General features: G+C 44.1%; 1 protein-coding gene across 2 annotated transcripts in view; it reads left to right on the top strand.

The window, feature by feature from the left end:
* Positions 1 to 18,870, top strand: part of NDRG3 (NDRG family member 3) — a 92,694-nt gene that overhangs the window by 51,264 nt on the left and 22,560 nt on the right. For both annotated transcript variants that reach the window (XM_045362937.3, XM_045362936.3), the window contains 5 exons: positions 6,783 to 6,888; positions 7,964 to 8,084; positions 11,805 to 11,867; positions 13,497 to 13,557; positions 15,187 to 15,273. In XM_045362937.3, coding sequence (XP_045218872.1) covers positions 6,783 to 6,888; positions 7,964 to 8,084; positions 11,805 to 11,867; positions 13,497 to 13,557; positions 15,187 to 15,273 — 438 coding nt within the window. The remainder of the gene's footprint in view (positions 1 to 6,782; positions 6,889 to 7,963; positions 8,085 to 11,804; positions 11,868 to 13,496; positions 13,558 to 15,186; positions 15,274 to 18,870) is intronic.

Here is an 18,870-nt window from a genome sequence, read left to right as displayed (position 1 = left end):
AGCACTTTGGGAGGCCGAGGCAGCTGGATCACTTGAGGTCAGGAGTTTGATACCAGCCTGGCCAACATGTTGAAACTGTATCTCTACTAAAAATACAAAAAATCAGCCAGGTGTGGTGGAACCTGCCTGTAGTCCCAGCTACTCAGGAGGTCAAGGCAGGAAAATCGCTTGAACCCGGGAGGTGGAAGTTGCAGTAAGTCGAGATCGGGCCACTGCACTCCAGCCTGGGTGACAGAGCAAGACTCTGTCTCAAAAAAAAAAAAAAAAAGATAAAAGAAAAAAAACTCGCAAACTGTGTAACCTAGAGCTATTGAAAACATTAAGAAAAAGTTAGGTATGCCATGATTGTATAAACTATATGTAGACATTAGTCTATTTTATCATTTACTAACAAAATATACACAAATCTGTTACAAAAAGTTAAAACTTATGCACACACTTATAGATCATACATGGCGCCATTCATGGTTGAGAGAAATGTAAACAAATGTAAAGATGCAGTATTAAGTCTTTTTTTTTTTTGAGACAGAATTTCGCTTTTGCTGCCCAGACTGGAGTGCAATGGCGCGGTCTTGGCCCACAGTAACCTCCACCTCCCGGGTTATAGAAAATGCCTCTGGCCTTTTCTATAACAACAATGGCATCTTCAATGATGTGGTATGGGTATGAGAAATGGGTACCAGACTTTAAGGCAGGTGCGCGCCCGTAGTCCCAGCTACTTGGGAGGCTGAGGCAGAAGAATCACTCGAACCTGGGAGGCAGAGGTTTCAGTGAGCCAAGATTGTGCCACTGCACTCCAGCCTGGCGACAAAACAAGACTCCGTCTCAAAAAAAGAAAAGGAAAAAGCCAGAGGCCATATGCGGTGGCTCACACCTGCAGTCCCAGCACTTTGGGAGGCCAAGGCAGGCAGATTGCTTGAGCTTAGAAGTTCAAGGCCAGCCAGGCACAGTGGCTCAAACCTGTAATCCCAGCACTTTGGGAGGCCAAGGTGGGTGGATCACCTGAGGTCAGAGTTTGAGACCAGCCTGACCAACATGGTGAAACCCCATCTCTATTAAAAATACAAAATTAGCCAGGCGTGGGGATGCACGCCTGTAATCGCAGCTACTTGGGAGGCTGAGGCAGGAGAATCGCTTGAACTGGGGATGCAGAGGTTGCAGTGAGCCGAGATCACACCATTGCATTCCAACCTGGGCAACAAGAGTGAAACTCCATCTCAAAAAAAAAAAGTTAAAGGCCAGCCTGGGCAATATGGCGAAACCTCAACTCTACAAACAGTACAAAAATTAGCTGAGCATGGTGGCATGAATCTATGGTCCCAGCTACTTAAGAGGCTGAGGTGGGAGAATCGCTTGAGCCCAAGAGGTGGGGAATGCAGTGAGCCAAGATCACGCTACTGTACTCCAGCTTGGGTGACAGAATGAGACCCTGTCTCAAAAAAATAATAAAAATAAAATAAAATAAAATATAAAATAAGCCTTGAAAGCCATGAAGCCAAAAACAATAAATTTCTGCCAAAGAAAACTGTGTATAGATGTTGTATATGACTTCACAGGATTTACAACAGAGCCAATCAAGTATCATTAAAAAGATTATGGGCCGGGCGCGGTGGCTCAAGCCTGTAATCCCAGCACTTTGGGAGGCCGAGACGGGCGGATCACGAGGTCAGGAGATCGAGACCATCCTGGCTAACACGGTGAAACCCCGTCTCTACTAAAAAATACAAAAAACTAGCCGGGCGAGGTGGCGGGCGCCTGTAGTCCCAGCTACTCGGGAGGCTGAGACAGGAGAATGGCCCGAACCCGGGAGGCGGAGCTTGCAGTGAGCTGAGATCCGGCCACTGCACTCCAGCCTGGGCGACAGAGCGAGACTCCGTCTCAAAAAAAAAAAAAAAAAAAAAAAAAGATTATGAATATGACCAAAAAAAAGTGGGTTATAGGATGAAGAGTTTCAAGGTATGGATTTTGGAGAAATTTAAGAGCTAGTAGACACCACACCAGAGTAATTAGCAGAAGACAACTTGATGGAGATGAATGCTTCTGAACCAGTGCCAGGCAATGAGGACTATGTAGAAGTAGCAGTGCCAGAAAACAAATTGACATTAGACAGCCTGGCAGAAGGGTTCCAGTTATTCAAGACTGCTTTTCACTTCTTTTATGTCAGGAACTATTCTGTGATACTCACACTTTAAAGTAAACAGTGGAAGAAGGATTGGTACCGTATAGAAACATTTTTAGAAAAATGAGACATTGGCCGGGCACGGTGGCTCAAGCCTGTAATCCCAGCACTTTGGGAGGCCGAGACGGGCGGATCACTAGGTCAGGAGATCGAGACCATCCTGGCTAACACGGTGAAACCCCGTCTCTACTAAAAAATACAAAAAACTAGCCGGGCGTGGTGGCGGGCGCCTGTAGTCCTAGCTACTCAGGAGGCTGAGACAGGAGAATGGCCCGAACCCGGGAGGCGGAGCTTGCAGTGAGTTGAGATCTGGCCACCGCACTCCAGCCTAGGCGACAGAGCGAGACTCCGTCTCAAAAAAAAAAAAAAAAAAAAAAAAGAAAAATGAGACATAAAAAGTCAGACAAATTACCATGTGTTTCTGTAAAGTTACGTTAAGAGTGCCTGCCTCCCCTTTCGCCACCTCCACCTCTTCCTTCTTTGCCACCCTTGAGATGGCAAGACCAACCCCTCCTGTTCCTCCTCATCCTCAGCCTACTCAACAAGATAACAAGGATGAAGATCTTTGTGATGATCCACTTCCACTTAATGAATAGTAAATGTATTTTCTCTGCCTTATGATTTTCTTAACATTTTCTTTTCTTTAGCTTACTTTATTAAGAATACAGTATATCAGTGGTCCTTAACCTTTCTGGCACCAGGGATCGGTTTTGTGGAAGACAATTTTTCCACATCCTTGGGGGGTAGGAGATGGTTTGGGGATGATTCAAACACATTGCATTTATTGTGCACTTTCTATTATTACATTGTAATAGATAATAAAATAATTATGCAACTCACCATAATGTAGAATCAATGCGAGGCCTGAGCTTGTTTTCCTGCAACTAGATGGTCCCATGTGGGGTGATGGGAGACAGTGATAGATCATCAGGCATTAGATTCTCATAAGGAGTGCACAACCTAGATCCCTTGCATGCTTAGTTCACAATAGGGTTCGTGCTTCTATGAGAATCTAAGGTCACTGCTGATCTGACAGGAGGTGGAGCTCAGGCAGTGCAATGGGCAGCAGCTCTTAAGACAGATGAAGCTTCGCTCTTACTTGCCACTCACCTTCTATGCGGCCCGGTTCCTAAGAGGGCACAGACCGATACCAGTCTGTGGCCCAGGTGTTGGGGACCCCTGCAGTATATAATATAACATATAAAATACGTGTTAGTTAGCTGTTTGTGTTATCAATAAGGCTTCTGGTCAATAGTAGGTTATTAGTAGTTAAGTTTTGGGGGCATCAAAAGTTATATGTGGATTTTTGACTACACAGTGGGTTGGCAGGATTGGCATTACTAACCCTTGTGTTTGAGGGTCACCCGTACATCTCTGCACGTGTCCTTTTGTGTATGTGACCATCTTTGATAGTTCATTTAGATTATATGTTGTCGTTGTTGTTGTTGTTGTTGTTGTTTGAGACAGGGTCTTGCTCTGTCACCCAGGCTGGAGTACAGTATTGTGATCATAGCTCATTGCAGCCTCCACCTCCTGGGCTCAAGCCATTCTCCTGCCTCAGCCTCTCGAATAGTTGGGATTATAGGCACATGCCACCACACCTGGCTAATGTTTTTGTGTGTGTGTGTAGATACGTGGTCTCGCTATGTTGCCAGGGCTGGTCTCGAACTAAGTTCAAGCGATCCTCTCACCTCAGCCTCCCAAAGTGCTGGGATTACTGGCGTGAGCCACCACCATTGCCTTGGTTAAGATCCTTTAGGGGTATAGGGTACAAACCAATACAGCTTAAACCAGAGGCAATCCAGGGATGTCTCAGAACTTACAAATACATACAGCTAGCACCAGAAACTAAGGCCCCAGCCTTAGATTATATCTATATGTAAAATTGCTATAGGGTAGGCACCTCTTAACTTTACTAGAAATTACCAAATTATTCTCCCAGTAGTTGTTCCAGTTTATATGCCTTACCAACAATATATGTTGGTTCTTGTGGGGCACGGTGGCTCACACCTGTAATTCCAACACTTTGGGAGGCCGAGGCAGGTGGATCACTTGAGGTCAGGAGTTCGAGACCAGCCTGGACAACATGGTGAAACCCCATCTCTACTAAAAATCCAAAAATTAGTGGGGCATGGTGGTGGTACCTATAGTCCCAGCTACTCAGGAGACGGGCAAGAGAATTGCTTTAACCTGGGAAGTGGAGGTTGAAGTGAGCTGAGATCATGCCACTGCACTCCAGCCTGGGCGGGCAATAGAGTAAGGCTCCGTCTCAAAAACAAAAGAAAACACAACAAAAAAACAGTATATGTTGGTTCTTATTTATTTCTCTGCATCCTGGCCACTACTTGGCATTATCTAACTTTAAGTTTTTGCCATTGTGGTATGTATGAAATAGTATTTTACTGAATTTAATTTCCATTTTCCTGTCTGTTTAGTGAAGGTAATGTCTTCTTTTCTTATCATAGCACTCTATTTGTTTCTTTTATAGCACCTATCACAAGCTATTATTATGGGTGGGTTTGTTTCTGTGTTTATTGTGTGCCTCCCTATCTAGAACATAATCTTTGTGAAGGCTGGGATCACGTTTCTCAAGTTTACTGTTTTATCCCCACAGCTCAGTCTAGGGTCTGGCATGGAGTGGCATTCAATAAATAGATGTTTAATGAATGAACCAGGGTCGGGAAGTGAGTCCTTTAATAAGTCTGACATTATTGTAAGAGAAATACAGAAATAGGAAGTTATTTCTTTATCTTCCCCCATCCAAACCTTATACTTTATTTATTTATTTATTTTTTGAAACGGAGTCTCAGTCTGTCGCCCAGGCTGGAGTGCAGTAGTGTCACAATCTTGGCTCACTGCAACCTTCACCTCTCGGGTTCAAGCAATTCTTGTGCCTCAGCCTCCCGAGTAGCTGGGATTACAGGCACCTGCCATCATGCCCGGCTAATTTTTGTATATTTGTACAGACAGGGTTTCACCATTTTGGCCAGGCTAGTCTTGAACTCCTGACCTCAGGTGATCTGCCCTCCTCGGCCTCCCAAAGTGCTGGGATTACAGGTGTGAGCCACCATGCCTGGCCTGTACTTTATTTCATAGCCACTACACAGTACCTTATTCTAGTCTTCATTTCTTACGTTCATTTTTCAAGGCTTTGAATATACTTGACTAGGAGGTAGTAGTAATAGAAAATAACAGAAATATTGAGTCACGCATGGTTTCATTTGATAGGGATGGCTATCAGCTCCAGCCTACGGCCTGTAATTTGAGATATATTGATGTCCAATTAGCTTGAGATTATATTCTGTGGCCCACATCAGAGAAACCAAAGTTCTGATGAGGTTCATTATTAGATAGGAAATTAAACTGGAAGCGCTTTGCCTTTTTTGGGATTCTCATTGACAGAGTGCATCTTGTCTTGCCTAATGTAAGACTTTCTGAGATAGTTACAGGCTTTATCAACAGAAATTCACTAGGCTAGCATGGTAATTTTTTTTTTTTTTTTTTTTTGAGAAATGTAAAACTTGAGCATGACTAGAATAAATCTCAGTTAACTTTTCTGTAATCCCTTTTTTTTTTTCCACCCAACCACTCTTAGTGCGGCATCTACTCTCAGCAGCTCGGTGCATCCTTTGTCTGCTTTATTCAGTTCCTGAGCTTTGCTGTGGCTACATCTTTAACTTATTGGCTTGGTTAAGATCTTTTAGGAGTAGAGGGTACAAACTCACCCAATATAGCTTACACCAGAGGCAATCAGGGATGTCTTAGAACTTACAAGTACACACAACTAGCACCAGAAAGTAGAGTAGTGGAAATGCCTACTAAAAGCTCCCAAGTTGATTCCTCTTTTCAAGAGAAGAGCCAAGCTGAAGTTAGAATCTCTTAGTTCCAATTACAAATACCTAGGGAAAGATACTCACTCAGCATGGGCCAGATGCCTCCCTGACTCCAGTAAGCTGTGGCATAAGGTTATGTTCCACAGACGTGGTAGCCAAGACCCACCCCTGTAACGTGTGGATGACACAGAAGGGCAGCTCCCAGGAAAGAAGAGATCCTAGGCAGACACACACATAGGTGTCTAGTGAAATTATCTACTGAAATTAATTATAAATTTTCTGAACATGTGTTCAGAAGCTCTGAAACCTCTCACTTGCTACCCAGCAACTTCTTCATATCTTCCATTTCCTTTTATTTTATTTTATTTTTTGAGATGAAGTCTCGCTCTATCATCAGGCTAGAGTGCAGTAGCACGATCTCACTGCACCCTCTGCCTCCCAGGTTCAAGTGATTCTCCAGCCTCAGCCTCCCAAGTAGCTGGGATTACATGTGTGTGCCACCACAGCCGGCTGATTTTTGTATTTTTAGTAAAGACAGGGTTTCGTCATGTTGTCCAGGCTGATCTCAAAGTCCTGACCTTAAGTGATCCACCCACCTCAGCCTCCCAAACTGCTGGGATTACAGGCGTGAGCCACTGCATAAACATGTAGTTTATTAATGTGTCCTGCCCCAGCTAGTGGGAAATGGCGGTAAAGCAGGTATTGTAAAACTTTGGCAACCTGGGAAGTTCATTCTGCTTTTTCTGAGACCTTATATTATCTTGTTACAGGAACATGACATAGAAACAACTCATGGTGTGGTCCACGTCACTATAAGAGGCTTACCCAAAGGAAACAGACCAGTTATACTAACGTATCATGACATTGGCCTCAACCGTATGTATTTGATTTTACACCTTCCCTTCTTATCATACTTGATCTTTGTATATTAAAAACCAAACAACAATAATATTCTAATAGAGCAGAGGTTTTCCCCTTTCTGTGGTAACCTTCCCTCCTTGTTCCCACATTTGTTAATGGTATAAAGTTCCTGGGAAGTGTGCAGGGGAATATATTTTGGGGATACTGGAATCATATCTCACCTTCATGTCTGCTAAAGGATTGAAGATTATACAATGAATTGCTTAAGAAAGTAGAACTGAAATCCATGTTTTCAAGCCTGTACTTTGTTTTTTTTGTTGTTGTTTGTTTGTTTGTTTCAGGTTAGAAAATTCAGAGTTGGAACTTAACTTTGTTGTGAGCTCTTCAATGAATTAGTAAAAGAGTTCTTGCTCGAGTCTGTCACCAGTGACTTTAAGTGGACTTTTCTAGATGGTAGTGTAAGATTCTGGCCCCAGCCATGGACACACAGAGTCTGCATACATGTGTTTTCTTTCACGCTGCTCTGGCTTTCATAAATGCCCTGCATTTGAGGCTACAGTTGAGTGTTAAAGCTTTTGTAGCCGCCTTGGCATGAGAAGTGATTTAAGCAGGTACAAAGAGGGTAGAAGTGGAAGCAGCAGCCCCTCCCTGCACCCTGGCAATTTTGCCGAGAGGCAAACTCCCATGAGGTGAATGTGAGCAGCTCAGGACATTCACTCCACCTGTGCTCTTGGGATATAATCAGTGTCTCTTTGTGAGATAGAGGAATAATGTCCATGAGAAATGACAGCATTATGGGTGTAAGATTATTTTGTGCAATAATCGGAAGCCACCAAACATTAACAAAGTAATTTCTACTTTGCAGACATTATTTAGAATTGAGAATTATTTTCAATATGTATCTCAATATGAGATGTCTTATATTCAGCCTTTAGGGCAGCTTGAATCAGACAGATTGTTCAGACACCTCACTTTGGTGGATTGGTTGTTAAAAAGCAGTGAAAGGAGGTGATGATAGGCATTGACTGAGTGGAGGAAAATTGAGGAGATACGGAGAGCCTGTGACTTATGGGTATTTTTATTCTTATAGATAAATCCTGTTTCAATGCATTCTTTAACTTTGAGGATATGCACGAGATCACCCAGCACTTTGCTGTCTGTCATGTGGATGCCCCAGGCCAGCAGGAAGGTGCACCCTCTTTCCCAACAGGGTAAGGCCACAAAAAGATCATCTGGGAGATAAGCACTCAGAGCAACTGGCTGAGCTCCAATGGGACAAGTGGTTTGTGCTTCCCTTTGATTTTATTGCAGTCTATAGGTTATACTTATTGACCATCCATCCTCATATTTTCTCTCCTTGGGCTGAGAGGACTGGTATTTACAGTTTTTTGGGGGAAACTGTATGTTTTCCCATATCCAGGAATGGCTCTCCGTAGCAGGTGCCTGCTTTCCTGTAATCTCAAGGCATAAGTATCTGGAACACCTACTTCTCACTGTCTTTATCTTTCCCTTCCTTATCTATTTGAAAGCTGTCATTTTTTAGCCAGATCTGGTGACTCACACCTATAATCCCAGCACTTTGGGAGGCCAAGGCAGGAGGATTGCTTGAGCCCTGGAGTTCAAGACCAGCCTGGATAGCGGGCCGGGTGCGGTGGCTCATGCCTGTAATCCCAGCACTTTGGGAGGCCAAGGTGGGCAGATCACGAGGTCAGGAGATCAAGACCATTCTGGCTAACATGGTGAAACCCCATCTCTACTAAAAATACAAAAAATTAGCTGGGTGTGGTGGCGGGCGCCTGTAGTCCCAGCTACTCAGGAGGCTGAGGCAGGAGAATGGCCTGAACCTGGGAGGCGGAGCTTGCAGTGAGCCAAGATCGAGCCACAGCACTCCAGCCTGGGCAATGGAGCAAGAGACTCCATCTCAAAAAAAAAAACAAGAAAAAAAAAAAGACCAGCCTCGATAACATAGGAAGACCTTGTCTCTACAAAAAATTTAAAAATTAGCCAGCCAGGCATGGTGTCGTTCACCTGTGTTCCCATCTGCTTGGGAGGCTGTGGTGGGAGGATCACTTGAGCCCAGAAGATTGAGGCTGCAGTGCCTGGGTGACTGAACAAGACCCTGTCCCCAGAAACAAAACAAAACAAAACAAAACTGTCATTTTTGTGTCCTTCCTCAAAACTCCCAACTACCTAGGCCCAAATTCAGGTCCTCCTGAGCTTTCCTGGGAGCATCTCCCCATCCTGATAATGGAAATTTGACTCTCAATCTGATCATGGAAATTTGACTATCTGTGTAACTATTTATTCTGAGAGTCTGTCCTGGCAGATAGAGGTGTGGGCCGATTGATTGGCTTTGGCACTCTCAGCTTCCTCCTATGTCTGCTTTGCAGGGCAGAGTTACAGGCTCCCTACCTGTTTGTTCCCTGGACGGTGTGCTTATCGAGAAGACCTTAGGAGGAGTGAGCACACACACTGTGGAATGCTAATTCTTCCCTTCTCCTTTCACTCATCTCCAGAGGTGCCTTTGGCCAGTGACTGCTGGGAAATAGACAATTGCAGACAAATAATAGCTAATACTTAAATAGTACTCAAACCATGTTCCAGACACTGCTTTAAATGCTTTACATTTGTTAACTCATTTACTCCTCATAACCTTATGGGATAAGTTTACTATTATTCCCATTTTATAAGTGAGGAAACTGAGGCCCCAGAAAAATTAAGTAACATGGCTAACATTACATAGCAAATAAGTGGCAGAACTAAGATTTGAACCCAGACAGTCTGGTGCCAGAATCTGTGCTGTTCTGACTCTATAATGCAAATTGGCCAGTGGTCAGTTTATATCCAGCAAGATTTGGATCCAGTTCCTTTTTTCTATTTTGTGCACAAATGGTTCCACAGCACACCATCCCTTAAGTGTTCAGGCAGAGGCAGGCTGACTTCCCTGTCAGATGTAGAACAGGATGTAGAACAGATACTGCCTCATATATAAGTGGTCATCTTAGGATCAATTCCATCTTCAATTCTGTAATCGCTTTTTTTTTTTTTTTTTCTTTTTGAGATAGGATATTGCTTTGTTTCCCAGGCTGGAGTACAGTGGCGTGATCATGGCTCACTGCAGCCTCAACCTCCTGGGCTCAAGTGATCCTCTCATCTCAGCCTCCCTACTAGCTGGGACTACAAGTGTGCACCAACACGCCTGGCTAATTTTTGTATTTTCAGCACGTCCGGCTAATTTTTGTATTTTCTTTTTTTTTTTTTTTTTTTTTGTGAGATGGAGTCCCACTCTGTTGCCCAGACTGGAGTGGCGAGATCTCCGCTCACTGCAAGCTCCAGATCCCAGGTTCACACCATTCTCCTGCATCAGCCTCCCAGGTAGCTGGGACTACAGGCACCTGCCACCACTCCCGGCTAATTTTTTGTGTTTTTAGTAGAGATGGGGTTTCACTGTGTTAGCCAGGATGGTCTCGATCTCCTGACCTCATGATCTGCCCACCTCGGCCTCCCAAAGTGTTGGGATTACAGGCGTGAGCCACCATGCCCAGCCAATTTTTGTATTTTCTGTAGAGACAGGGTTTTGCCCTGTTGCTCAGGCTGGTCTCAAACTCCTGGGCTCGAGCAATCTGCTTGCCTCAGCCTCCCACAGTGCTGGGATTACAGGCGTGAGCCAACGCTCCCAGTCAGATGCTTACTACTTTTCTAAGAATTCTGATCTGGGTCTGTTCCTGGGCTTGCTCGAATATCTTAGGATCAGATGGTTCATACTATGAACCAAATTCAAAAACAGTAAAATAACCATACCAGACACAGTGGCTCACACCTGTAGTTCTAGCACTTTGTTAGGTCGAGGTAGGAGGATCACCTGAGGCCGGGAATTCAAGACCAGCCCTGGCAACATAGTGCGACTCCATCTCTACAAAAAATTGAAAAATTAGCCAGGCGTGGTGGCACGCGCCTGTAGTCCTACCTACACAGGAGACTGAGGCAGGAGGATAGCTTGAGCCCCGGAGTTCAAGGTTATAGTGAGCTATGATTTCACCACTGCACTCCAGCCTGGGTGACAGAGTGAGACCATGTCTCTTAAAAATTTAATAATAAATTTTAAAAAATAACTATGTTATTCTATGCCTAAGTGAAACAAATAAGCATTCATGCTAAGGGTTTGTAACTGTGAGCCCATAACTAGAAAACCTTTGTTTATTTTTGCATTTAGTTGTCTAAATATAGCGGTAGACCAAGACCCACTTACTGAGTTGACTCTTAACTGCCAGAGGTTTACTGAGCCTGGACTCCAACTGAAGTGATTGTTAGAGGTTTGGAAATACCCTAAGAGAGAACTGTGTTACTAATTCTTTTCATGTGGCACCCTCTGGTCTCAAGGGCTGCTCGTTAGGATATAGAAACAGTGGATTCTTTTACTTTCTCCTTAGCATGGCAGTTGTAGAGAGTTACACAATATGCCACAATCATTTTCAGGTGCCACATCACCTCCTTTGAGCCTTTGGTAAAAGGAAATGCTTTTATCTAAGACTTCTTTTTTTTTTTTTTTTTTTGGAGGGGGGCGAAATTTCACTCTTGTTGCCCAGGCTGGAGTGCATTAGCGTGATTTCTGCTCAATGCAACCTCCACCTCCCAGGCTCAAGCGATTCTTCTGCCTCAGCCTCCCGAGTAGCTGGGATTACAGGCACGCACCACCATGCCTGGCTAATTTTGTATTTTTAGTAGAGATGGGGTTTCTCCATGTTGGTCAGGCTGGTCTTGAACTCCCAACTCAGGTGATCTGCCCACCTCGGTATCCCAAAGTGCTGGGATTATAGGCGTGAGCCATTGTGCCCAGCCTTTTATCTAAGACTTCTGTACCTTTCCAGCTGTTCTAGTAACTGGGAATTGTGAGTACTTTCTAATTCAGGAGATATCCTTCTGGATTTCAGGTATCAGTACCCCACAATGGATGAGCTGGCCGAAATGCTGCCTCCTGTTCTTACCCACCTAAGGTAGGTTCATTCTGTAGTCTTTCGTGCAGTTTTTATTGACTTTCTATGGCGAATTCTTTAGTGTCTGTTTCAGAGGATACGATGGTTAGGAAAACAATAGTCACTGTCCTTCTAGAGCTTAGTGGGGTAACAAGTAAGCAAACAAATAATAAAGTTTTATAAAATAAGTCAGTGGGGGTGTTGTGATGGAGAATAAGGGCAGGATCTACATTAGTAAGGCTAGTGAGGGAATTACTCTAGGAAGGTGGCACATACGCTGAGACCTAGAAGATTTAGAAATCTACCTTGAGCTGGGCCCAGTGGTGGGAAGATCACTTAACGACAGGAGTTTGAGGCTACAGTGAGTTGTGATCCCACCCCTGCACTCCAGCCCAAGTAACAGTGACACCCTGTATCTAAAAAATAAAAATAAAGCTGTTTAAATTTTTTTTAAGGGGTTCATCTCACTATGAAGAGAATGCTTTGGAGAGGAATCAGAGAAAGCAGGGAGAACAGTTAAACTTAACAATAGTCCAGGCAAGAGATAATGAAAGCATGGTACTGGATGCTGCTGTTGGGGATGACTGAAGTAGATAGTAGTAGGTAGATGGATATATTCTGGAGGTGGACTCCACTGACTTGCTGATGGGTTGGATACTGACAGTAAGCTACCAAGGATAACTCCCAGGTTTCAGTTTTATATGTGTGTGTGTGTGTGTGTGTGTGTGTGTGTATGTCTGTGTGTGTGTATATATATGTGTGTATATATATGTATATATATATACACTACTTTTTTTTTTTTTTTTGAGATGGAGTCTGATTCCATTGCCCAGTCTGGAGTGTAGTGGTGCGATCTTGGCTCACTGCAACCTCTGCCTCCCAGGTTCAAACGATTTTCCTGCCTCAGCCTCCCATTTAGCTGGGATTATAGGCGCAGGCCACCATACCTGGCTAATTTTTTTTGTATTTTTAGTAGAGACAGGGTTTCATCATGTTGGCCAGGCTGGTCTTGAACTCTTGACCTTCAGTGATCCACCCGCCTTGGCCTCTCAGTCCTGGGATCATAGGCATGAACCACCGCCCCCAGCCTTAGTTATATTTTATTTAACCATTAAAACCAGCTTGAAAGTAGATGGTGGGATCCTTCTTGTTGTTGTTTTTGAGAAGGAGTCTCACTCTGTCACCAGGTTGGAGTGCAGTGGCGTGCTCTTGGCTCACTGCAGCCTCCGCCTCCCGGGTTCAAACGATTCTCCTGCCTCAGCCTCCTGTTTAGCTGGGACTACAGGCACACGCCACCATGCCTGGCTAATTTTTTGTATTTTAGTAGAGACGGGGTTTCACCATGTTGGCCAGGATGGTCTTGATCTTCCAACCTCGTGATCCACCTGCCTCAGCCTCCCAAAGTGCTGGGATTGCAGGCATGAGGATTACAGACATGAACCACTGCGCCCAGCTGGGATCCTTGTTTTATAGATAGGGAAGGAACCGAGGCTCAGAAAGTTAGGGAAAAGGAAAAAAGCACTTGCCCAAATTCTCACATCTAATAAATATCAGAGCCAGGATTTCAACCCAGGTTGTATGCTTTCAGTTATGCAGTGCTGCCTCCAAATGAAGTTGACTCTGTCATTTGTCATTATGTCCCATTCACAGCCTGAAAAGCGTCATTGGAATTGGAGTTGGAGCCGGAGCTTACATCCTCAGCAGATTTGCAGTAAGTATATAGAGGATTAGCCTCAACATGCTTGAGGCACTGCCTGGGTCACAGCTATTATGCTGTGTTAAATGACCAGGCAGTATTCTGGGACTTATGTCAATTTTTCTGTAACTTTTGTCAGCTTTAGATGCAGGTTGTATAAAGCCTTGCTTTGTACTTATAATACTTGAAAAATCACAAATGGGGACAGTACGTCATCAATAAAAAGCCATTCCTAGATGCTACTTATAATGGAATTTTGTACAGCCATTAAAATTAAGTTTACGAAAAGCTTTATAATGATACATGGTTTGCATACATTATAATGTTAACAAAAAAGTTAGAATAGAATAGAATATGACAAAATGTAAAGTTTGTCATAACTGTAGGAAAGGACTGGAAGAAAATGTACCAAAAAATATTAATGGATTGATGTGTGGTAAGATAATGTGAAATTTTATTTTCTGCTTTTTATAATTTCTCTGCTTACCAAATTTTCTACAGTGAATGTAATCACTGTAGTAAGAGAAAAAAAGTAGGCTAGGGGCTGGATGCAGTGGCCCACGCTTGTAATCCTAGCACTTTGGGAGTTTGACGTGGGCAGATCACCTGAGGTCGGCAGTTCGGACCAGCCTGGCCAACATAGTGAAACCCCATCTCCACTAAAAATATAAAAATTAGCCAGGCATGGTGACAGGTGCCTGTAATCCTGTAATCTTAGCTACTTGGGAGGCTGAGGCAGGAGAATTGCATGAATCCTGGAAGCCAAGGTTGTCGTGAGCTGAGATTGCATCACTGCACCAGCCTGGGCAGCAAGAGTGAAACTTTGTCTCAAAATAAATAAATTAATTAATTAAATAAGCTAGAGAGCTAGAACTTGTTTTAAAGAAATTTTTTTTTTTTTTGAGACCGGAGTCTTGCTCTGTCACCCAGCCTGGAGTGCAATGGCACAATCTTGGCTCTCTGCAACCTCTGCCTCCTGGGTTTAAGTGATTCTCCTGCCTCAGCCTCCTAAGTAGCTGGGATTACAGGTGCCCGCCAATACTCCTGGCTAATTTTTGTATTTTTAGTAGAGATGGGGTTTCACCATGTTGGTCAGGCTGGTCTGTAACTCCTGACATCATGATCCTCTCCTCTCACCCTCCCAAAGTGCTGGGATTACAGGCACGAGCCACTGTGCCCGGCCAGAAATTATTATCATTATTTTTTTCAATACCTCCTCAGTGATAGGAGAGTCTTCTGAGGATGATATAAACTGTTCAGGTGGTTTTGGGGGGAAAAAAAAAAAAAACTTTAGAAGCCCCTGTTGAGAACAAAGATATATGAGTGTGGATCAGCCGCTTGTGCCAACGGCACTTTCCCAATGAGAAAGATCCACCATGATTTGAACAACTGCATATAGATCTTTGCAAGGCAAGATAATTTGATAGTAAAATAAGTAATTTGATAGTAAAACCAGAAACTGGTTTCCAGATGCTAAGTCAGATTTCAAGAGCTATTTTTCCACATGTTCTCCTTCTTTGTAGTTTTACTTTCAAATGTGAGGTGTTAAGGCATATAAGAAAGAATTGATCAATCATGTTCCAACTATTTAGAAGAACTGTGGGAGTGTAGCTTTCATACTGTCGTCTTTGCCTCATCTTTCAGCTCAACCATCCAGAGCTTGTGGAAGGCCTTGTGCTCATTAATGTTGACCCTTGCGCAAAAGGCTGGATTGACTGGGCAGCTTCCAAAGTAAGTACCACATGAAGGTGTCCATCGGCTCATCTTCGCCCATCTCAAAACAGCTTACCAATTTTTCATTGAGGTATATATACAGTTAAGGGTAAAAATGTTAAGTATACAGCTTGAAGACTGTTTACATATAAAATCACCATCCAATCAAGATACTTCAGAATGTTCCCAGCTCACTAGGGGATTCCTTTGTATCTTTTCCTAATTGATACTTCTTCTCCTTCCCAGAAATTACCTGTTCTGACTGTTGCCACCAGAGATAAGTTTTATCTGTTTTTAAACAGTTTTATCTGTTAAATTGGAATTGTAGAAAATGTATTCCTTTTTTTTTTTCTTTTTTTTTTTTTTGAGACAGAGTCTCACTCTGTCGCCTAGGCTGGAGTGCAGTGGTGCGATCTCAGCTCACTGCAACCTCCGCCTCCTGGTTCAAGCGATTTCTCTGCCTCATCCTCCCGAGTAGCTGGGACTACAGGTGTGCGCCACCACGCCCAGCTAATTTTTGTATTTTTAGTAGAGATGGGGTTTCACCATTTTGGCCAGGCTGGTCTCAAACTCCTGACCTCGTGATTCGCCCACCTTGGCCTCCCAAAGTGCTGGGATTACAGGCGTGAGTCACTGTGCCCGGCCGAAAATGTATTCTCTGTCTGGTTTCTTTCATTCATCATGGTGTTTGTGAAACTCATCCAAGTTGTGTGTAGCAGTAGTTCTAAATTACAATTTGGGCCAGGCGTGGTGGCTCACGCCTGTAATCCCAGCACTTTGGGAGGCTGAGGCGGGCGGATCACTTGAAGTCAGGAGTTCGAGACCAGCCTGACCAACATGGAGAAACCCCATCTCTACTAAAAATACAAAATTAGCCGGTGGTGCGTGCCTGTAATCCCAGCTACTCGAGAGGCTGAGGCAGGAGAATCGCTTGAACCTGGGAGGCGGAGGTTGCAGTGAGTCAAGATCGTGCCACTGTACTCCAAGCCTGGGCAGCAGACAAGACTGTCTCAAAAAAAAAAAAAGCCAGTTGTGGTGGCACACGTCTGTGGTTCCAGCTACTCGGTAAGCTGAGGTGGGAAGAATGCTTGAACCCAGCAGGTCGAGGCTGTAGTGAGCCATGATCATGCCACTGGACTCCAGCCTGGGTGACAGAGACAGACCCTGTCTCGAAAAAAAAAAAGAATCTGGCTGGGCATGGTGGCTCATGCCTGTAGTCATAGCACTTTGGGAGGCCAAGGCAGGAGGATCGCTTGAGTCCAGGAGTTTAAGACCAGCCTCGTCAACAGAACAAGACTTTGTCTCTACAAAAATGTAAAAGGTGGTACGTGCTTGTAGTCCCAGCTGCTCAGTAGGCTGAAGGGAAAGGATTTCTTGAACCCAGGTGTTCAAGGCTGCAGTGAGCCATGATCATGCTACTGCAGTCCTGCCTGGGCAACAGAGAGAGACCTTATCTAAAAAAAAAAAAAAAAAAGCTTTATTGATACTCAAACCATGAGATTCAATAAGTCGATATGTAGGAACTTATTTGAAAGGTAGTTAGTGATCTTTAAAAAGATTTAAAGAGGGCAGAGCGTGGTGGCTCACGTCTGTAATCCCAGCACTTTGGGAGGTCGAGGTGGGCAGATCACCTGAGGTCAGGAGTTCGAGACCAGCCTGACCAACATGGTGAAACCCCATCTCTACTAAAAATACAAAAATTAGCCAGACGTGGTAGCACACACCTGTATTCCCAGGTACTGAGGAGGCTGAGGCAGGAGAATCACTTGAACCCAGGAGGCAAGGTTGCAGTGAGCCAAGATTGTACCACTGCACTCCATCTAGCCTGGGTGACACAGCGAGACTCCATCTCAAAAAAACAAACAAACAAACAAAAGGATTTAAAGAGATGGATAATAATTTTTTTTTTTAATGTAACACCTATATAGTGCTTACTGTGTACCAGGTACTGTTCTTAAATGTCTTTTTTGTTTTTTGTTTTTTGTTATTTTGAGACGGAGTTTCGCTCTTGTTGCCCAGGCTGGAGTGTGCAATGGCATGATCTCAGCTCACTGTACCCTCCGTCTCCCGGGTTCAAGTGATTCTCCTGCCTCAGCCTCTTGCGTAGCCAGGATTACAGATGCATGCCACCACGCCCAGCTAAGTTTTGTATTTTTAGTAGAGACGGGGTTTCACCATGTTGGTCAGGCTAGTCTCTAACTCCTGACTTCATGATCTGCCCATCTCAGCCTCCCAAAGTGCTGGGATTACAGGCGTGAGCCCCCGCGCCCAACCAAATGTTTTAGATATACTTAACCTTTTCATCCTCAGGACAATCCATTGGTACTATTACTATCCTACAGAGAAATTATTTACTTAAAATTACATTGCTAGTAAGGGGGTTGCAGACCCAGAATATTCATTAAAGCATTGTTTTAATGCTTTAAAGCATTCATTAAAGTGGGCGGATCACTTGAGGTCAGGAGTTCAAGACCAGCCTGGCCACCTGGCCAACATGGTGAAGCCCATCTCTACTAAAAATACAGAAACGTAGCCAGGTGTGCTGGCACACACCTGTGGTCCCAGCTACTCGGGAGCTGAGGTTGGAGAGCCACTTGAACCTGGGAGGTGAAGGTTGCAGTGAGCCTGGATTGCGCCACTTCACTCCAGGCTGGGTGACAGAACAAGAGAACAAGACCCGGTCTCAAAAAAAAAAAGAAAAGAAAACAAACAAATGATGTCTTTTGTATTGTTTTTTCGTAATTTTCTGTGATAAGCATATTTTTATTAAAACTGTTAAAATATTCTAGTCACCAGCAAACTGCAGTCTAAATATCCATTTCTTCCTATGTTTACATTTTTGAGAAATGAGGTATTTCTTAGCTGAAACACATTAACAGTGCTATTGCCAGATGCTGTGGAAATTCCTTCTCACAGCCTGGCTTATTTAAAATTTGTTCTGGCTGGGTGCAGTGTTTCACACTGCTAATCCCAGCACTTTGGGAGGGTGAGGCAGGAGGATTGCTTGAGCTCAGAAGTTCAAGACTACCCTGGGCAACATAGTGAGACCTTGTCTCTATAAAAAATTTAAAAATTAGCCTGGTGTGGTGGTGCACACCTGTAGTCCCAGCTACTTGGTGGCTGAGGCCAGAAGACACTTGAGCCTGGGAGGTCAAGGCTGCAGTGAGCTATGATGGCGCCACTGCACTCCAGCCTGGGTGACAGAGCAAGACCCTGTCAGTCAATCAGCCAAACTGTCCTAATTCTTACTATGTGGGTACAATTTTTTTTTTTTTTTTTGAGACGGAGTCTTGCTCTGTTGCCCAGGCTGGAGTGCAGTGGCACAATCTCAGCTTGCTGCAACCTCCACCTCCTGGGTTCAAGTGATTCTCCTGCCTTAGCCTTCCGAGTAGCTGGGACTACAGGCGCGTGCCACCATGCCTGACTAATTTGTATATTTTTAGTAGAGACGGGCTTTCACCATGTTGGTCAGCCTGGTCTCAAACTCCTAACCTCAGGTGATCTGCTGGCCTTGGCCTCCCAAAGTGCTGGGATTACAGGTGTGAGCCACCACGCCCGGCCTGATTTTCTAGTTCATAACCTGTGCATCACTGATAACCTATACAAAGATTTCGG

Source organism: Macaca fascicularis, chromosome 10 (genome assembly GCF_037993035.2).
Source record: "Macaca fascicularis isolate 582-1 chromosome 10, T2T-MFA8v1.1".
In the NCBI taxonomy this organism is placed as follows: Eukaryota; Metazoa; Chordata; class Mammalia; order Primates; family Cercopithecidae; genus Macaca; species Macaca fascicularis.
This window is presented reverse-complemented; position numbering and strand designations above follow the sequence as displayed.